Genomic DNA, 14,617 nt, shown 5'->3' on the forward strand with positions numbered 1-14,617 from the left:
TCTGCCAACTTCCCTCTCCTAGGCGCCTCTCCTCGGCGGCCTTCCCTTTTCATCCCGCAGAGCAGAGGCTGGGGAGGCCAGAGCCTGTGCCACGATTCTCCACCGAGCCCAGTCCCAGGTCCCCTCCAGCCGCTCTCCCAGTGAGACCTGAGGTCCCCTCCAGCCGCTCTCCCAGTCCACACCCTCTTTCCCTGAGCTGCACCCTGCCCCCAGGCTTTACGGTGGCCGCGGTGTGCCCCCGGGCGACTAGGTGTAGGGCTGAAGTTCAGAGGGGCTGAACCGCCTTCGACACCCAGCAGCAGCAGCGCATGCGGGGGTTGGAAGCTTCTCACTCCACCAGCGCTGCTCTTAAGGTATTTTTTACGAGTGTTTCAGAATTTCTCCTGTGTGTCTGACTTCTCAAGAAGTGACAGGACCTGGCAGAGGCTGCGGGCAGGGGAAGCTCTGACTGCAAAACTTTTTGGTCCCGCCTTCAGGTTCAGCCCCGCCCTCCGGACCGCCTCTAACCACGCTCCGCTCCAATGCTCCCGGGGTTCGCCCCGCCCCACCCCTCAGCGAAGCCACGCCCCCCGCCGGCCTCTGCCGCAGGCCCCACCGGATAGTTGTGCGCATGCTCGTTCGGCGACTGTACTCTAGACTCTGGGGCTGCAAACAAAACTTCTCCAGGGCCATGTCGCGATCTAGTCAGTTCCAGGAGCCAGACAGGTAAAGCCTTCCCGGCCCGTGACACCCAAGGCAGCCGAGCCCGGCTTCCATCGCAGCGGGGGCCGCCGAGGCCTTTTAGCCGGGGCTGAGCCTGCTCGGGCGCTGACCTCTGAGCAGCCCGCGGATCTTTCCATCCTGAATGCCCTCGGTGGGTGGGGAGTGGCTGCTTCCCCTGGGGCCTCGGGACTGCACCTCTGTAACCTCCCCGAGCTCGGACGTTAGTGATGATCACCCGCCTGGCTGTTCAGTGAGAAAAAGATTTCGATGGAGATGATTATTCCAAGGGCCAGCCTCACAGTGGACAGACAGGATTTTGCACTTTTCCTCCTGCTGGTTCCTCTGGTCAGTCTTGGGGTTTGGGGGAACTTTCCCTATAGCAGCCACCCTAGATAGGGTGCGTACCCGTGCTGGGCCTGCCAGTGTGCTCTGGACAAGACTTGGTGCACACCGGAGGCTCTCTGTATCTAACTCTTTTTAAGACGTGATCCTTTTTGAAATTCACTGCTGTTCACTTTTGAACCGGCCTTGGCGGTGGGAAACTTGTGATCTTTGCAACACAGCCTCTGGCAGAACCATTAAGAAAACCAAGGTATTCGTCTTCTAGAGCCGCGGGAACAAAGTCCCACAAACAAGGTGGCTTAAAACCACAGAAACTTATTCTTTCGTGGTTCTGAGGGCCAGATCTGAAATCAGGATTTCGGCAGGGTTGTATTCCCTCTGAAATCGCTAATGAATGTCGCTTTTGCCTCTTCCTGAGCTATCTCAATGCCACTTCTGTCTCCTCAGGCCTTCTTCCCACAAACTCATCCTCTTGTTTCTCTTCTCTTCCCCTAAGTCACTGAAACGAGGCTTACCTTCAAACCAGGTGCTTTCACCTCACGATCTGTAACTGGTTACATCCACAGATACACTGTTTCTGAACGAAGTCATTTTCCGAGGTTCCAAGGTATTTGGTTCCGAGGTATTTGGAGCAAACACTGCTCAACTCACCACACGAACCAGCAGCAAAATACATCTGCTGAAAGGTTCTAAACAAATCCAAATGAGAAGAGCACCACTTGTGATTGTGAATCTCAATCCTTGCTTCATGGCAGAGAACAGCTCTCCACATACACTCCCATGTCCTCAGCCTCAGCAGCACCGTTGCTTGGCGCTTGGTAAAGTGCCCATCCTCAGGCCTCACCTTAAAGTTCCTGTGTCACATATAGGAGGAAGCCCCGCCGTTGGTTGTAAACAGCTCTCCAGGGGCTGCTTGAATCTGGGAACTAGGGTCAGAAGACCTAAGTGTTTGGTCACAGTATGTAAAGGTCAGATTAAGAAAAAATGAGCTAGGGCCGAGGATTTAGCCTAGTGGCATACACGCCTGCCTGGCAAGGTGTGAGGTCATGAGTTCGATCTCCGGTACCAAAAAGAAAAGAAAAAAAAAAAAAAAAAAACCAAGCTAATCTTCAGAAATTTTTCAGCAAACCTGCCTTGCCTCGATGCAATTATGGATTTCAGAGTTCAATTGTGGATCTCAGCATCACACATGTCAGATCCCACCCATGACCGCATCAGGCTTTAAGGGGACATCTAGACACAAGCCATAACAGGGGTTAATGGCAAGGTGTCTTTTTACTGTAATGATTTCTAAAATTTTGATGTTCACCATACTTTGCTCATAGCTCCTCCTATACTACATTTAGTAGTTTGGGGTCTTTTCAAGACCGTCCACAGCCAACACATTGAAGTGTTATTGTTTCTGCCATGCTATTCACAGATCCGCTGAGGCTCACACGTGGTGAACACCAAGATGCAGAAAAAGCAGAAATACAAGCAGGACTAGAAGTTGTTTTTTGTTGGTTTTTTTTGGGGGGCGGTTGTTTGTTTGTTTGCTATAACTCTGATTATTCAAATGTTTGGTTGGTTTGCATTTTAGAAACAACCTGACAGATGAGGCAAAGGCCCGCCTGAAGAAGTTCAATGTTGGTGCCAAATATTCATACTTGTCCAGTCACAAGTACTCAGTCCTGGTACCGCTGATGGCTCGAGGAGGAAAACTCCACCTGCTCTTCACTGTCCGGTCTGAGAAGGTAGGTGAAGGAGGCTCTCGACACCATCTCTGGGGCGTTTGAAGATCTAATGAGACCTTGTTGCTTGCATACGGTTTGAGACCACGGCTCTCAAATGGTTCTACAGAATCATGGTGCTGCAGGGGTTCAAGGGTCAATCTGGGTGACATGGCCTTTTTTGGAGAAGTTTCAGAATGAAGATAAGGAATTTAACTCACCAGTAATTCATAATACTGTTAGGCCAGGATCACTTAATCTTGGTGCTGTGATGTTGTAGGCTGTTTGTCGAGCTGTTCTGTGCACCATGGATGTTTAGTGTGACCCTCGGCCTCTACATGCTAGATGCCAATGGTGTACATACACACTCTTGTGCCAACCCCAGATGACTCCAGTCATTGCCTGCTATCCTGGAAGGATGGGGCCGGGTAAAATTTCTGCCTGAGGAATAAAGTGAAATTACAGGTGAATAGACTGAGCTCAGAATCCTGCTGCCTGTGTTGAATGAGCCTCTCTTCCTGCTGGCTGTGTGACTTGGTCCTGGTTACACACCTTCTCTGTGGTTTAGTCTCCCCACTTGTAAAAGCTGCTTCATAGGGCTGCTGTGGGGAGTTCTTAAAAGGACATAAGTAAAGCATGTGAAACAGCCGTGGCATTTGGCACAGCTCCATAGCATCCGATGTCTTCAGAGTATCAAGTGGCAGGCCGGACTGAAGTTTCCAGATGAGCAGTTTCACGTTAGCCCAATACCCTGTTAGGCTTGAGGTTCCACCCACTCCTACGCTATCACCCCTGGGTGCTGTCCTCTTCCTTGCTGCTGGGGAAAGAGGTCATTTCAGAGTTATCCTGGTGCAAAAAGAAATGGGGCACAGACCTGCGATCCCAGCACCCTGGGAGGCAGAAGCAGGAAGTTTGAAAATTCAAACACAGCAATGTAGCCACTGAGCTAGAACACGTGCCAATAAGTAAATGAATAAACACCAACAGGACTGGGGATGCAGCTCAGTGGGGAAGCCCTGAGTGTAAACCTCAGTACAAAGAAAGAGCAAGGAAAGGAAGGAGGGAGCAGGGAGGAGGAAAAGGAAGGGAGGATGCCAGGCTCCATCATTGCCTGGTCTGTGAAGCAGAATGATGAGAAGAACCTTGTTATGAACAACAAAAACAAAAGTCAGATGGGCGCAAGAGTGGACTCGCATCGATTCTTTGTGCCAGGGACCAGGTTGACACTAACGCTCAGGATAGCGGGTGCCCAGGTGCCCAGGGCTGACACCCAGCTGGGAACCAGGGGCCCAGGGGCCTGGGCCGAAGCACAGGCAAAGCCCAGAAACACAGCTTTTGATTCTTTAGACAAACAGTAAAGCAGGAAGTCTGTGCGGCTCCAAACCCTCCAGCCCGGGGTCTCTGAGTCCTGCTTCACCCAGGGTGACTTCGTCTGCTGATTATTAAGGGAGGGAGCAGAAATTCCCTCAGGGGGCTGTGCTGGAGCCATCAAGCATCTGGGAACCTCCAGAGATTGACTTCCTCCTCAAGGAAGGGAAGGTCACCTGTATACCCTATTGGATTTGTGCTCCCCCACATTTTATTTTGGTTGTTTTGCAACAAAGTCTTCTATGTAGTCCCCTTGAATTTGCTGGGTTCAGACTCCTGCCTCAGCCTCCAGAGGATTGCAGGTGTTCACTGCCTCATACAGCTGGGAGCAAAATTCTTTTTTGCCCAGATGGGTCTAAAAGCTGCCCTGGTGTTGGGAGCCTCGGGGAGCACAGACAGCTGCAGAGTGCTGGGAGAGCGCTGGCATAGCTGCGGGTAGCTGGCGACTCTGGCCGCCTGGCTCTTCATTCTCACCTTGTCGGGGCCCACCAGGGTTCACGATCTTGGTGCTAGAGCCTGTGACCCCCTTCCCTTCGCACCTCTGTGCCCACACTGGCACACTGGCACAGCCACCTTCTCTGTGGTTTTCAGGAGTCAGTTGCTCTGCTCCCATGTCTCCCCTGAACCCACACGTTTCCCCCTTCCCTGTCTAGTCTCCCCTTTCCTGCTGCCCCCACTGTTTCCCTTCTGCCCTGATCTCTGTGGCTTGACATAGACAAGGGAAAGTTTAAAAGCAGGACACAAAGTGAAGTCCTACAAACTGAGACCGTAAGCTTAGCTTCTTGAAGAGAAGTGCATTAAGTTTATAATGGTGTCGGTGTGTACATCAGTAATCACAGCCCTCTGAGAGGCTGAGACAGGAGGATGGCAAGTTCAAATCCAGCCTGGGCAGCTTAGCAATTTAGCAAGACCTTGCCTTAAAAAAATTTAAAAAAAAAAAAAAGGAAGGGCTGGGGATGTAGCTGAATGCAGAGGCCCTAGATTCAACCCCAGTAATTATGCAAAGAAATAAATTATCAGTTTCTGTAATTAGAGTCTTTTTTGACACTGACAGTTTGTAAAGATTCAGTTTCACAAAAGCATCTTTTAGATCAAAACAGTGCAACATTTCCTTAAAAGCAGCCTTTTCCTGACTTTTCCTCCTGATCTTTTTTTCCTATTAATTGGAATAGACATAAACTGGCCTTGAACTTGCTAGGCAGCCCTGGCTGGCATCAACTCATAGCAATTCTCCTGCCTCAGCCTTCTCAGTGCTGGTAATACAGGCATGTACAACCATGCCCAGGTTGCAACATACATTTTTAATTAGGTCCTTATAAAAGAAAAAGAAATGAGTCCTGGAGATGATATAGTCAGATCTTATTTGCTGTAAGTTTGCCACAAACTTTTTGGTGTATTAATGGACTTTAGTGACCGTTATAAATTTTAATTTGGGCACCAGCATCATTTTATGAGTATAAATGTTGTAATGCAAAGCTTCGCCTTTGCTTTTAGAATAGTTATTGATTATTGTAGATGCTTGTATTACTACTGCGTTGAAGTTGAATGTGCTAACAATAAAATACTTTTTTTTTAGAGAGTGACATCAAGAGTAATTCTATTTTTTCTTTCTTTCATCTTTGCTCAGTATTGGGAATTAGACTCAGGGATTAACACTGAGCTATAGCCCCAGAACCACCCTCTTTTATTATTATTATTATTTTTTTTTTAATTTTGAGAGATTCTCATTAAGCTCCTAAATTGTCCATCTGGTCTCGAACTTGCAATCCTGCCTCATTGCAGGTCTGCACCACAAGGCCAGGGAGTAGGTCTGTTTCGTATTCATTTTGAGAAACACACTTGCAGAAGGTGGAGAGGATTCATGACCTGGAAACAGATCCATCCATCAGCCTTCCACACCCTGTTCTCTTTACATTGCTGATATACTATGGTAGCAATTCCTGCATGCTCTTGACTTATCAGCAGAGAGGAACTTTAAGATTTTAAAAAAAATCTTTTCCAGGGCTAGGGTGTAGACGACTTATGTGGCATGTATGAGGCATACCAGCACCATAAAGATGGAACAGAACAAAGAATGCTTACCCAAGTAGATGAAATGAAAAAAAAATAAATTCTAGCATTATCTTAGGTTTTCAAACTGCTGCCACAAAATACAGCTTATAAATAACAAATATATTTCTCATGGTTGTGGAGGCTGAGAAATCAAAGATCAAGACATTCAGAGATTCAGCTTCTAGTGAAGTCTTCTTTCCTTATTCAAAGATGAATCATTTCTCACTGTATCGTTACAGAGTGGAAGGGATCAAGGGTCTCTCTTAGTCCCCTTTTATTAGGGCTCTGCCCCATGACCTAGTCAACTCCTGTTGTGACTTATATCTAGATGTCACCCCAAAGCCTGATATGCTCAGACCTGGTGCTTTTTGGAGCTGGCTAGATCTAGGAGGTGTGACATGGGAATTAAGGGTGTGTGGTGCTAAATTAGCCCATTGTTTGGTTTAGCATAGTTCTTGGTGTGGATAATGGGAAGGCCCACATTAAGTGTGAGTGGTACAGCCCGAAAGACTTCTAGCCTGGATGGGATGAGAGGGAAAGGGAGGCTTGCCTTACTGCTTCGCTGCTTCCTGTGTGCTCTGCCATGGACTGTTTTCCCTCTGCCATGCCACCGTGCCTTGGAGCCAGCCAAATATGGACTGAAACCTCTAAGAAAACTTTCCTCCTTTAATTTGTGGGTGTCAGGTATTTTGTCTGAGCCACAAGGAAAGTAAGACAACCCGGGATCCTAGCTCTTAAAATCAACACCTTGGTGGTGTGGATTTTAATATACAAATTTGGCACATACACATTGCAAGATCTTCGAGTCTTGCTGAGCGGAGATTTCAGTGGAAAGCACAGTGGGTACTGACCAGGGGTGAACACAAAAGGAATCAGGGCCAGTGTGCTGAGAAGTTAGGTTTGGTTTTGTGAGAAGTTAGGGATTGTGCCTTTGTACATCTGCTCAGGATAAGACAAAAGAGAAATCATTTTAGAAACAGAGTTAAGGCAAGGAAAAATATTTAAGAATCTCCTAACATTCTCGTAAAGTTGAGAAGAAGTGGTCCAGGCATATTGGTAGAAAAGAGAAACCCTTGTGTCTGTGTTCACAAAGATACATGAAGATGCTGACACTGGTCAATACTGTGGCTCCAATGACCATATTTTTGTGGTTTAATCAGCTCTTAATATGTGGTGTGCTGGTTAAGAAGGTGTGCTTTGGAATTAAACCCTAATTTATATTCCAACTCACTATGTGGTCTTTGTGAGGCTGTTTAGACTATTTGGGCCCTAGATCCCTTATCTGACCCTTGTCTGAAAGTGGAAATGATAATAGCATAATAGTAGTTGGTATGTGTATCAGTGAATGGATGGGTGAAAAAATTGTGATATACGTGAGCATCAGAATCCTCTTCAGCCATAAGAGGGATGAAGCACAGCCTGGAACCACTTCCAAAATACTGTGCTGCAGGAGAGACACAAGAGGTGACATCATACCTACGATCTCATTGATGGTATATTAAATGTCCAACTTAGGAAAATGCATAGAAACAGAAAGTAAGGGGTGGCAGGATGGTTATAATCAATTTCTTAGAAGATACAGGGTATCCCTTTTGGGTGATGGGATTTTCTGGAACTAGATAGCAGGGGTGGTTGTACCACACTGAATGTATGAAATGTCACTGAATTGTTCACTTTAAAATGGTTAATTTTATGTGAATTTCATCTCATAAAATAAAATACTTTTAAAAAGAGTAGATTATAGGTCTTTGCCGAAGACTCAGAAAAAATTCCTTATGAAACAGTGTTCCTAGTCACAGTAAGTACTCAATAAAAGGCTCAACAAAATGATCTATTTGAAATATTACCATTTATATGTCCTTTATTTTACTTTTATTTCCCCTGTCAAAGTTAATTTGTTGGTGAATGTATAGAACCTCCTGGGAACACACAGAAAAGTTGGGAGTGGGGAAATTCTCAAAGCTTACTTTCAAGAAATGAATCAAGGGAAAAGCCTTTTCATTGCTTAAAAAATTTTACAGTACTAAGGCTTGAACCCCAGACCTTGCACAGGCTTCCCAGGCTTGAAACCAAGACCTTTGCACTATTGAGCTAAATCCCCAGTCCTCTTTTTAAATTTTATTTTGAAACAAGGTCTCTAAATTGCTCGGGGTACAACCAAGCTTGTAATAGTCCTGCTTCAGTCCCTGAGTAGCTGGGATTACAGGTGAGCATCATTCTAAAAACATCATGTCTTGTTTACCACCTGGGGTAAGGTTGATCTCTGGCACACACAACAACAGTACAGTGTTTGTTGAAGGAATAAATGGTTCAAAATTCATAATCACACATTACTTCTCTGTTCTCTCGATGTCCAGCTGAGAAGGGCACCTGGAGAAGTTTGCTTCCCTGGAGGGAAGAGGGAACCCACAGACGTGGATGACGTGGCCACTGCACTGCGGGAAGCCCAGGAAGAAGTGGGGCTAGATCCCCATCAAGTGGAGGTCGTGTGTCGCCTGGTGCCGGTACTGGATGAAGTGAGTTTCCATAGACTCGCAGGAGCCATCATGCGACTGCTGTTTTCAGGATTTCACAACTCTCCAAACGTAGCCCCAAAGTATCCTGCACATAAAGCCAAGAAACTGGGCCCTTGCGTGGCCTCTGGCCCTCATGAGCTCAGAGCCCCCTGGTCAAAGCCCTCTTTCACCATTCAGAAAGAAGAAGATTGAACTAGGTCATTGAGTTTCAGACTAGGCACCACAGAACCTAAAGATGCTTCCAGTTTATTTCAGTAACATTCAATTTACATTTACTTTTCTCCACTGTATATTTATTTTGAGAATTAAAACACATTTTAGTGCATTATCCCTTTGGAGGGAGCCAATGCATTACCTTTACCCTATGATACCATATTGTAGACTACAGCTGCCCCATAGCACAGTAACTAAGTAATACCTTGAGATCGCTAGGCAAGCTGTTTAAGAACTGTTACTATTCATAACTGCATTCCTATTTCCTTTATAATAGAAACCAAACAGCATCCAAAAACACAAATGAATTCAGGGGCTAATATTGCCAGCCTTTAATTTGCCCTGAGTTCACCACCATAACTTCATTTTGTACCAGTGGACTTTTAAAAAAGCAGCATGATGTTATTAAAATAAATGTTGTAGCAGGAACCGTTAGTTGCACTGTTAGAATAGTTTAAATTTATAGAAAAGTTGCAATGATAGCACGGAGAGTTTTTACATCCCCTGGGTACAGAGTCCCTGTGGATGACAACTTTCGATCACTGGTACATTGGTCACAACCAACAAACAAATGCTGGTCCATTATTTTTAAGTAAAATTTATACTTTATTGTCTTCTACAAGCATTTCTAGTATGACCTCCTTTTCTGTTCTGGATCTCATCTAAGACACTGTATTGCATTTGGTCATCTTGTCTTCTTAGTCCTCTAGTCTGTGACAGTTTCCTGGACTTCACTTATTCTCATGATACTGAACATTTTGAGCTGCATTCAGGTGTTCTGTAGAATGTTACTTACTTTGGGGTTGTCTGGTATTTTTGTCGTGGTCAAATGCAACAAAGGAGAAGTATCCTCATCGCATAATAACGAGGGTATAAACTTTTTTTTATATTTAATGTATTGAAGCTTGGGGTAAATTTTTATTTCAAAAGAATAGTCCTACCAATGCCTAACAATAGAAAACTAGTCTCCCATTTGTTCAAAGTCTTGGTGGTACAAAGTCATTGTTATGGTTTATATCTAGATGTCCCCCCCAAAGCCTCATATGCTTAAAAGTAGGGCTATTGGGAGGTAATTGGGTCATGGGAGTGTGATACTCACCAGTGGACTAATGCACTAATGAGTTTATAGTTAACCTCTACAAACTGTGGGCCAAAATAAACCTTAGAGTTGTGTATCAGGTATTGTGACTCAGCAATGAGAAAATAACTAATGTAGTTATAAAGATCAATAATGCTGAGATATCTGTGCTAATTGAGCCCAATTTAACATAGAAAGATCATCACTGTCTTAGTTACTTTTTACTTGTCAGTGAGACAAAATACCTGATGCACCAAGTTGGGAAAGGAAAGGTTTATTTCTTACAGTTTTTGGAGATTTCAGTCCACACTCAGTTGACTCCAAGGCAGGTGGCATGGCAGGCCGCAGTTCATGGCGGCTGCAAACAGCAAGGCAGAAACTGGCAAGAGAGCGACACACCTTCTTCCTGCCATTACATCACATCCTGGCTCCACCCCTAGGCTGGTGTAGCACTCACACCCCCAATCTAAGCTCTAGACAATGAACCAATCATAAATGCATAATGCAAACCCATGAGGCCTGGGAGCCACAGACTTAAACCATGACAATCACTCAGGGGAAATTGAGCTTAGGAGAATCTGTGGCCACTCAGTAAATGCTTACAGTGTGTGTGTGTGTGTGTGTGTGTGTGTGTGTGTGTGTGTGTGTGTGACAGAGAGACAGACAGGTGGAATTAGACAAAAAAATGTCAAGTACTTCTTTTTCCATTGTGTATCCTAATGACAGCTCTTTTAGATTTTGCAAATCTAAAATTTTGCAGCATATTTTGGGGATCTACTTTGTTTCTGTTTTTGGTCCCAGTGATCAAACTTACAACTTCGTGCTTGCCAGGCAGGCACTTATGCCACTGAGCTAAATCCCTGGCCCATGGGGATCTATTTTGGAACTTTATGACACACTGAGCTGTAAAGGTTAAAAGTTCCCAAAGTGTGACTATTTTGACACCCAGGGTTTCAGGAGCTACTGAGTCCTGCGCGTAAGTAGGAATACAGCAATACTCACAGGCCGTGTCAGCTTTCCCTAACTGTAACAAAAACCTGAGATAATCAGTCAGGATGAGAAAAGGTTTATTTTGGCTCTCAGCTTTGGAAATTTCAGTACAAGGCCCATTGGCCACGGTGCTTCTGGGCAGTGGTGAAGCGGCACATAGTAGTTGGAGTGTGCAGTGGAGCAGGGTGCTCATAGTGTGAAAACAGGGAACTGGAGACAGGAAGAGTGAAGAGACTGAGCTCCCACAATCCCCTTCAAGGGCGCAGTCCAGTGACCTCACTTCCTCCCACTAGGCCCCACCTTTTAAAGGTTCCAACACCTCCCGTAATACAAACAGCTGGGGACAAAATCTTTAACTTGTGGACCTTTCAGAGACTTTTCAGATCCAAACTGTAGCACAAGATGATGTTGAGAATTCAGGAGATTTTTGTGGGCCAGATATTCCTGGGGCAGGAGATTTCTCAAATGACATTATCTTGAAATTGGAGGGAACAAGTGTTCTAAGGCAGACACACAGACCTTCAAAACGCAAGGCAGTGTTGTTTTGTTTTTTGAGATGTATTAATCAAACACCAATCACTGATCCCTAACACACATAATCTAATTCACTGTTTCTTAGCCTAGCGCTAGTTTACTCTCCAGGGAACATTTGGTGATGTCTGGGGATGTTCCGGGGTGTCACAGCTGGGGGAGGTGCTGTTGGCTCTTACCCCACCTCCTACGGGAACCCTCCCAGGCCAACTCTGGCCCCCTTTGCCCCACCCTGGAGAACTGTGTGACCTCAGAGAATGTTTACCCCATGCCAGGCCTGGTGTGGGGCCATCTGGTGACTTATGACCTCAGATTTCCTGCCCGCGGGATGTCTGCTGTGTATTCTCACTGTCCTTTCCCAGTCCACGTGGCGACTTTATCATTAACACAGTTAACACTCAGAGCTGTCCTGTTCTTACGGTGACCTCAGCAAAGCCCTTCTTCCTCAGAAAATGGCCTGCAGGTGTGCGTCAAGCTCCCTAGAGGTCTGCACCTCACGAGCACCTGCCTGTAGTTGTTTGTACTTTCTTTCTGGGGAGGCCCAGGAACTCAGAATTTGTCCCCGTTTCTCATTGGAGGTTGCCCTCCTCCTGCTCACATTCAGCAGTGACTTTGACTCAGTCAGCCCAGGCCTCTCTCTGGAGATTCCCAGTAGAACAAAGGGGTCTGTAATCTAACAGAACCCCAAATCATTTGCAAGTATTTGTGGTTGTAAATGGAAATTTCGCCCCTATAAATGTGTATTTTATGAAAAATAGTTTATGTAAAATTATATGTATATGGCATATGATTTTGTATATATATATATATATATATATATACATATATATATTTATTTACCATAAGTGGAAGTATGTCATAACTACTATTTTGTCACCTTTCTGTTTATAAGAAGCACATCTTTGTCTTTACCAAGAGGAAAAGGTCTCTACTGCATGTTTTTAAGGGTTGCATGGTATTCTTGTATATGGTTATAACCATGATTTGTCTAATCTAAATACCCACCAGTTCGACTGTGACAAGTTTAGTTTGGAGCTCCTGCAAATCATGCTTCCACATGGTACAAGTAGCTTTTCTATTTGAAAAAATTTTTGATACAACTGCACTCATAAAAATGCAATTCCTAGCCCAAAAGGATTCTGTTTCTATAATACTGCCACATAGCTACTCCAAATGCTTGTGTCAGTCTATGCTCACAACAGATCATCATTCTCAGAGTCCCCTGCTGGAGGCCACCTCATGTGGGATGGGTGCTACCCTGTTACGTGGGGAATACAAGATTGCTCTGGAAAGGGATCCTTCCTCTGTCACTCCCTGCCTTCTATAATGGACCAGTTTGGTTTTTCACCTTATCTTCCAGACAACTGGCAAGATTTTAATACTTGAAACAGTGTCACTATGCTTCTTAACTCTTGTGTTTTGTTTTCTGCTTTTTAGAAAAAAAACCTGATTACCCCAGTGGTGGGTTTCATAGACCACGACTTTCAGGCGCAGCCGAATCCTGATGAAGTTAAGGATGTGTTCCTTGTGCCTCTGGACTATTTTCTGTCTCCACGTGTCTACTCCTCTTACTGCCTCACTCACTCTGGCCACATTTTCCTCATGCACTGCTTCGGGTACACAGGCCCCGAAGATGGTGTGACTTACTTAATCCGGGGAATGACCGCACGATTTGCTATACTGGTTGCCTTGATGATTTTGGAACAGAAACCCACCTTTGAGGTTCAGTTTAATCTCAATGATCTAACATCATCTTGTGAGAAACACCTGTTTCTTTACCATGCTACAAGAAAGTTATGATTTGTGAGAATCAAATCCAAAAATCCGCCCAGGAGGGTTCTGTATGTGGGTGTGCACTGAACAACAGTGCTTGCTGCTATTGAAAATTGACAGGTGTGAATATTTTTCCTGCCATCCGAAAGCACAAACCTTGCCTTTTTCTCCTGTTACTTTGTATTATTTCAAAGAACAACAAAGGGAGAAAATACACTAATAGTGTTGTCTAATTTTACCCACAGTATGTTAAAATTTTTCTTACACATTTAAGAAAAAGTATCTGGCACATTAAACACTTAATAAAATACTTTGATATATATTATGACCATGTGGCATTTATCTTATATGTCTGTTGTTCCACGTGACAGAAGCTTCTAGCCACCTATCCAGATCTACCCTCCATGACAGTAGGACCCTTGCCATTAAATGGGTCTCAGGGATTTAGTTTTGGCCAAATATGGTACAGGCGAGTTGACCTTGCAACTCACCTTCAGTTTAAGAAGTGAGTCACCTGCCTTGGAATCTGAGTCTTTCTATCAGTAACACAATGGTGCTTGTGTGTATCTAGGCTGGTCCATATGGATGAGAACAATTCCTGTAGGAATGGAAGAACTAAAAGATGGTCAGAGTTTGGATCTCTGAATCCTCTGGAGCATAGCAGTCCTCCAACCTGGGCTGTTCTTTGGGGCCCAGGAGGGCAGAGTCCAACTGTCATCTCTGTGTCCCTGAAATGTAGAGCCCCTTAGTTGCAATATTGCTGTTAACCCTAAATATCATAAAACTTGAAAATGGTTAGATGGCAATTCACACAAGCTCAAGATGTTGCAGACAGTTAGAATCTGGCATCTCAACTCTGGCTTTTACCATGCAGTGTCTGTGACATATACAGGATGCCCTTGGGAGGTGGCAAGCGTTAACCCAAGCAACTAGAACTGAGGTTAAAAACTAATACAAATGCAAGCCCCAAACTGGAAGTCAAAAACATAAATATGCACATGGCTTAAGATCTATCACTTATGTGGGTATCTCCATAGAGACGAGGGATTTCTTTAATTATGACAACCATGCTGCACGTGGTCAGAGAGGCCTGTAAAGAAAGCAACATCACTACATCTCTGTGATGGCAATGTCACATCTTCCTGAGTATTACTTGGTTTTTAGAAACCCAAACCATTTTTTAATAAGACTCTGCTGTGGCTGAAGATTCGTTGCCAAGTGAAACCCATCAATCTGCCATGTAAGTGACCACTGCTGCAGAGACTTTATTTTCTGGACTTTGGCAGAGGCAACTACCTGATCTGCTGCTTTAGACCCATAAATGTTTAAATGGCACAAATCTG

General features: G+C 44.8%; 1 protein-coding gene across 1 annotated transcript; it reads left to right on the forward strand.

The window, feature by feature from the left end:
* The first annotated feature begins 572 nt into the window (after window positions 1-572).
* Window positions 573-13,599, forward strand: Nudt7 (nudix hydrolase 7). The gene is made up of 4 exons (XM_003462862.5): window positions 573-705; window positions 2,624-2,777; window positions 8,531-8,689; window positions 12,939-13,599. Exons 1-4 carry the CDS (start codon window positions 611-613, stop codon window positions 13,299-13,301), a joined length of 771 nt encoding a protein of 256 aa, XP_003462910.2. The 5' UTR covers window positions 573-610; the 3' UTR covers window positions 13,302-13,599.
* Window positions 13,600-14,617: the final 1,018 nt, after the last annotated feature.

This window comes from Cavia porcellus, unplaced genomic scaffold, assembly GCF_034190915.1.
Source record: "Cavia porcellus strain 051 isolate PalLab524CR breed Dunkin Hartley unplaced genomic scaffold, mCavPor4.1 scaffold_4, whole genome shotgun sequence".
In the NCBI taxonomy this organism is placed as follows: domain Eukaryota; kingdom Metazoa; phylum Chordata; class Mammalia; order Rodentia; family Caviidae; genus Cavia; species Cavia porcellus.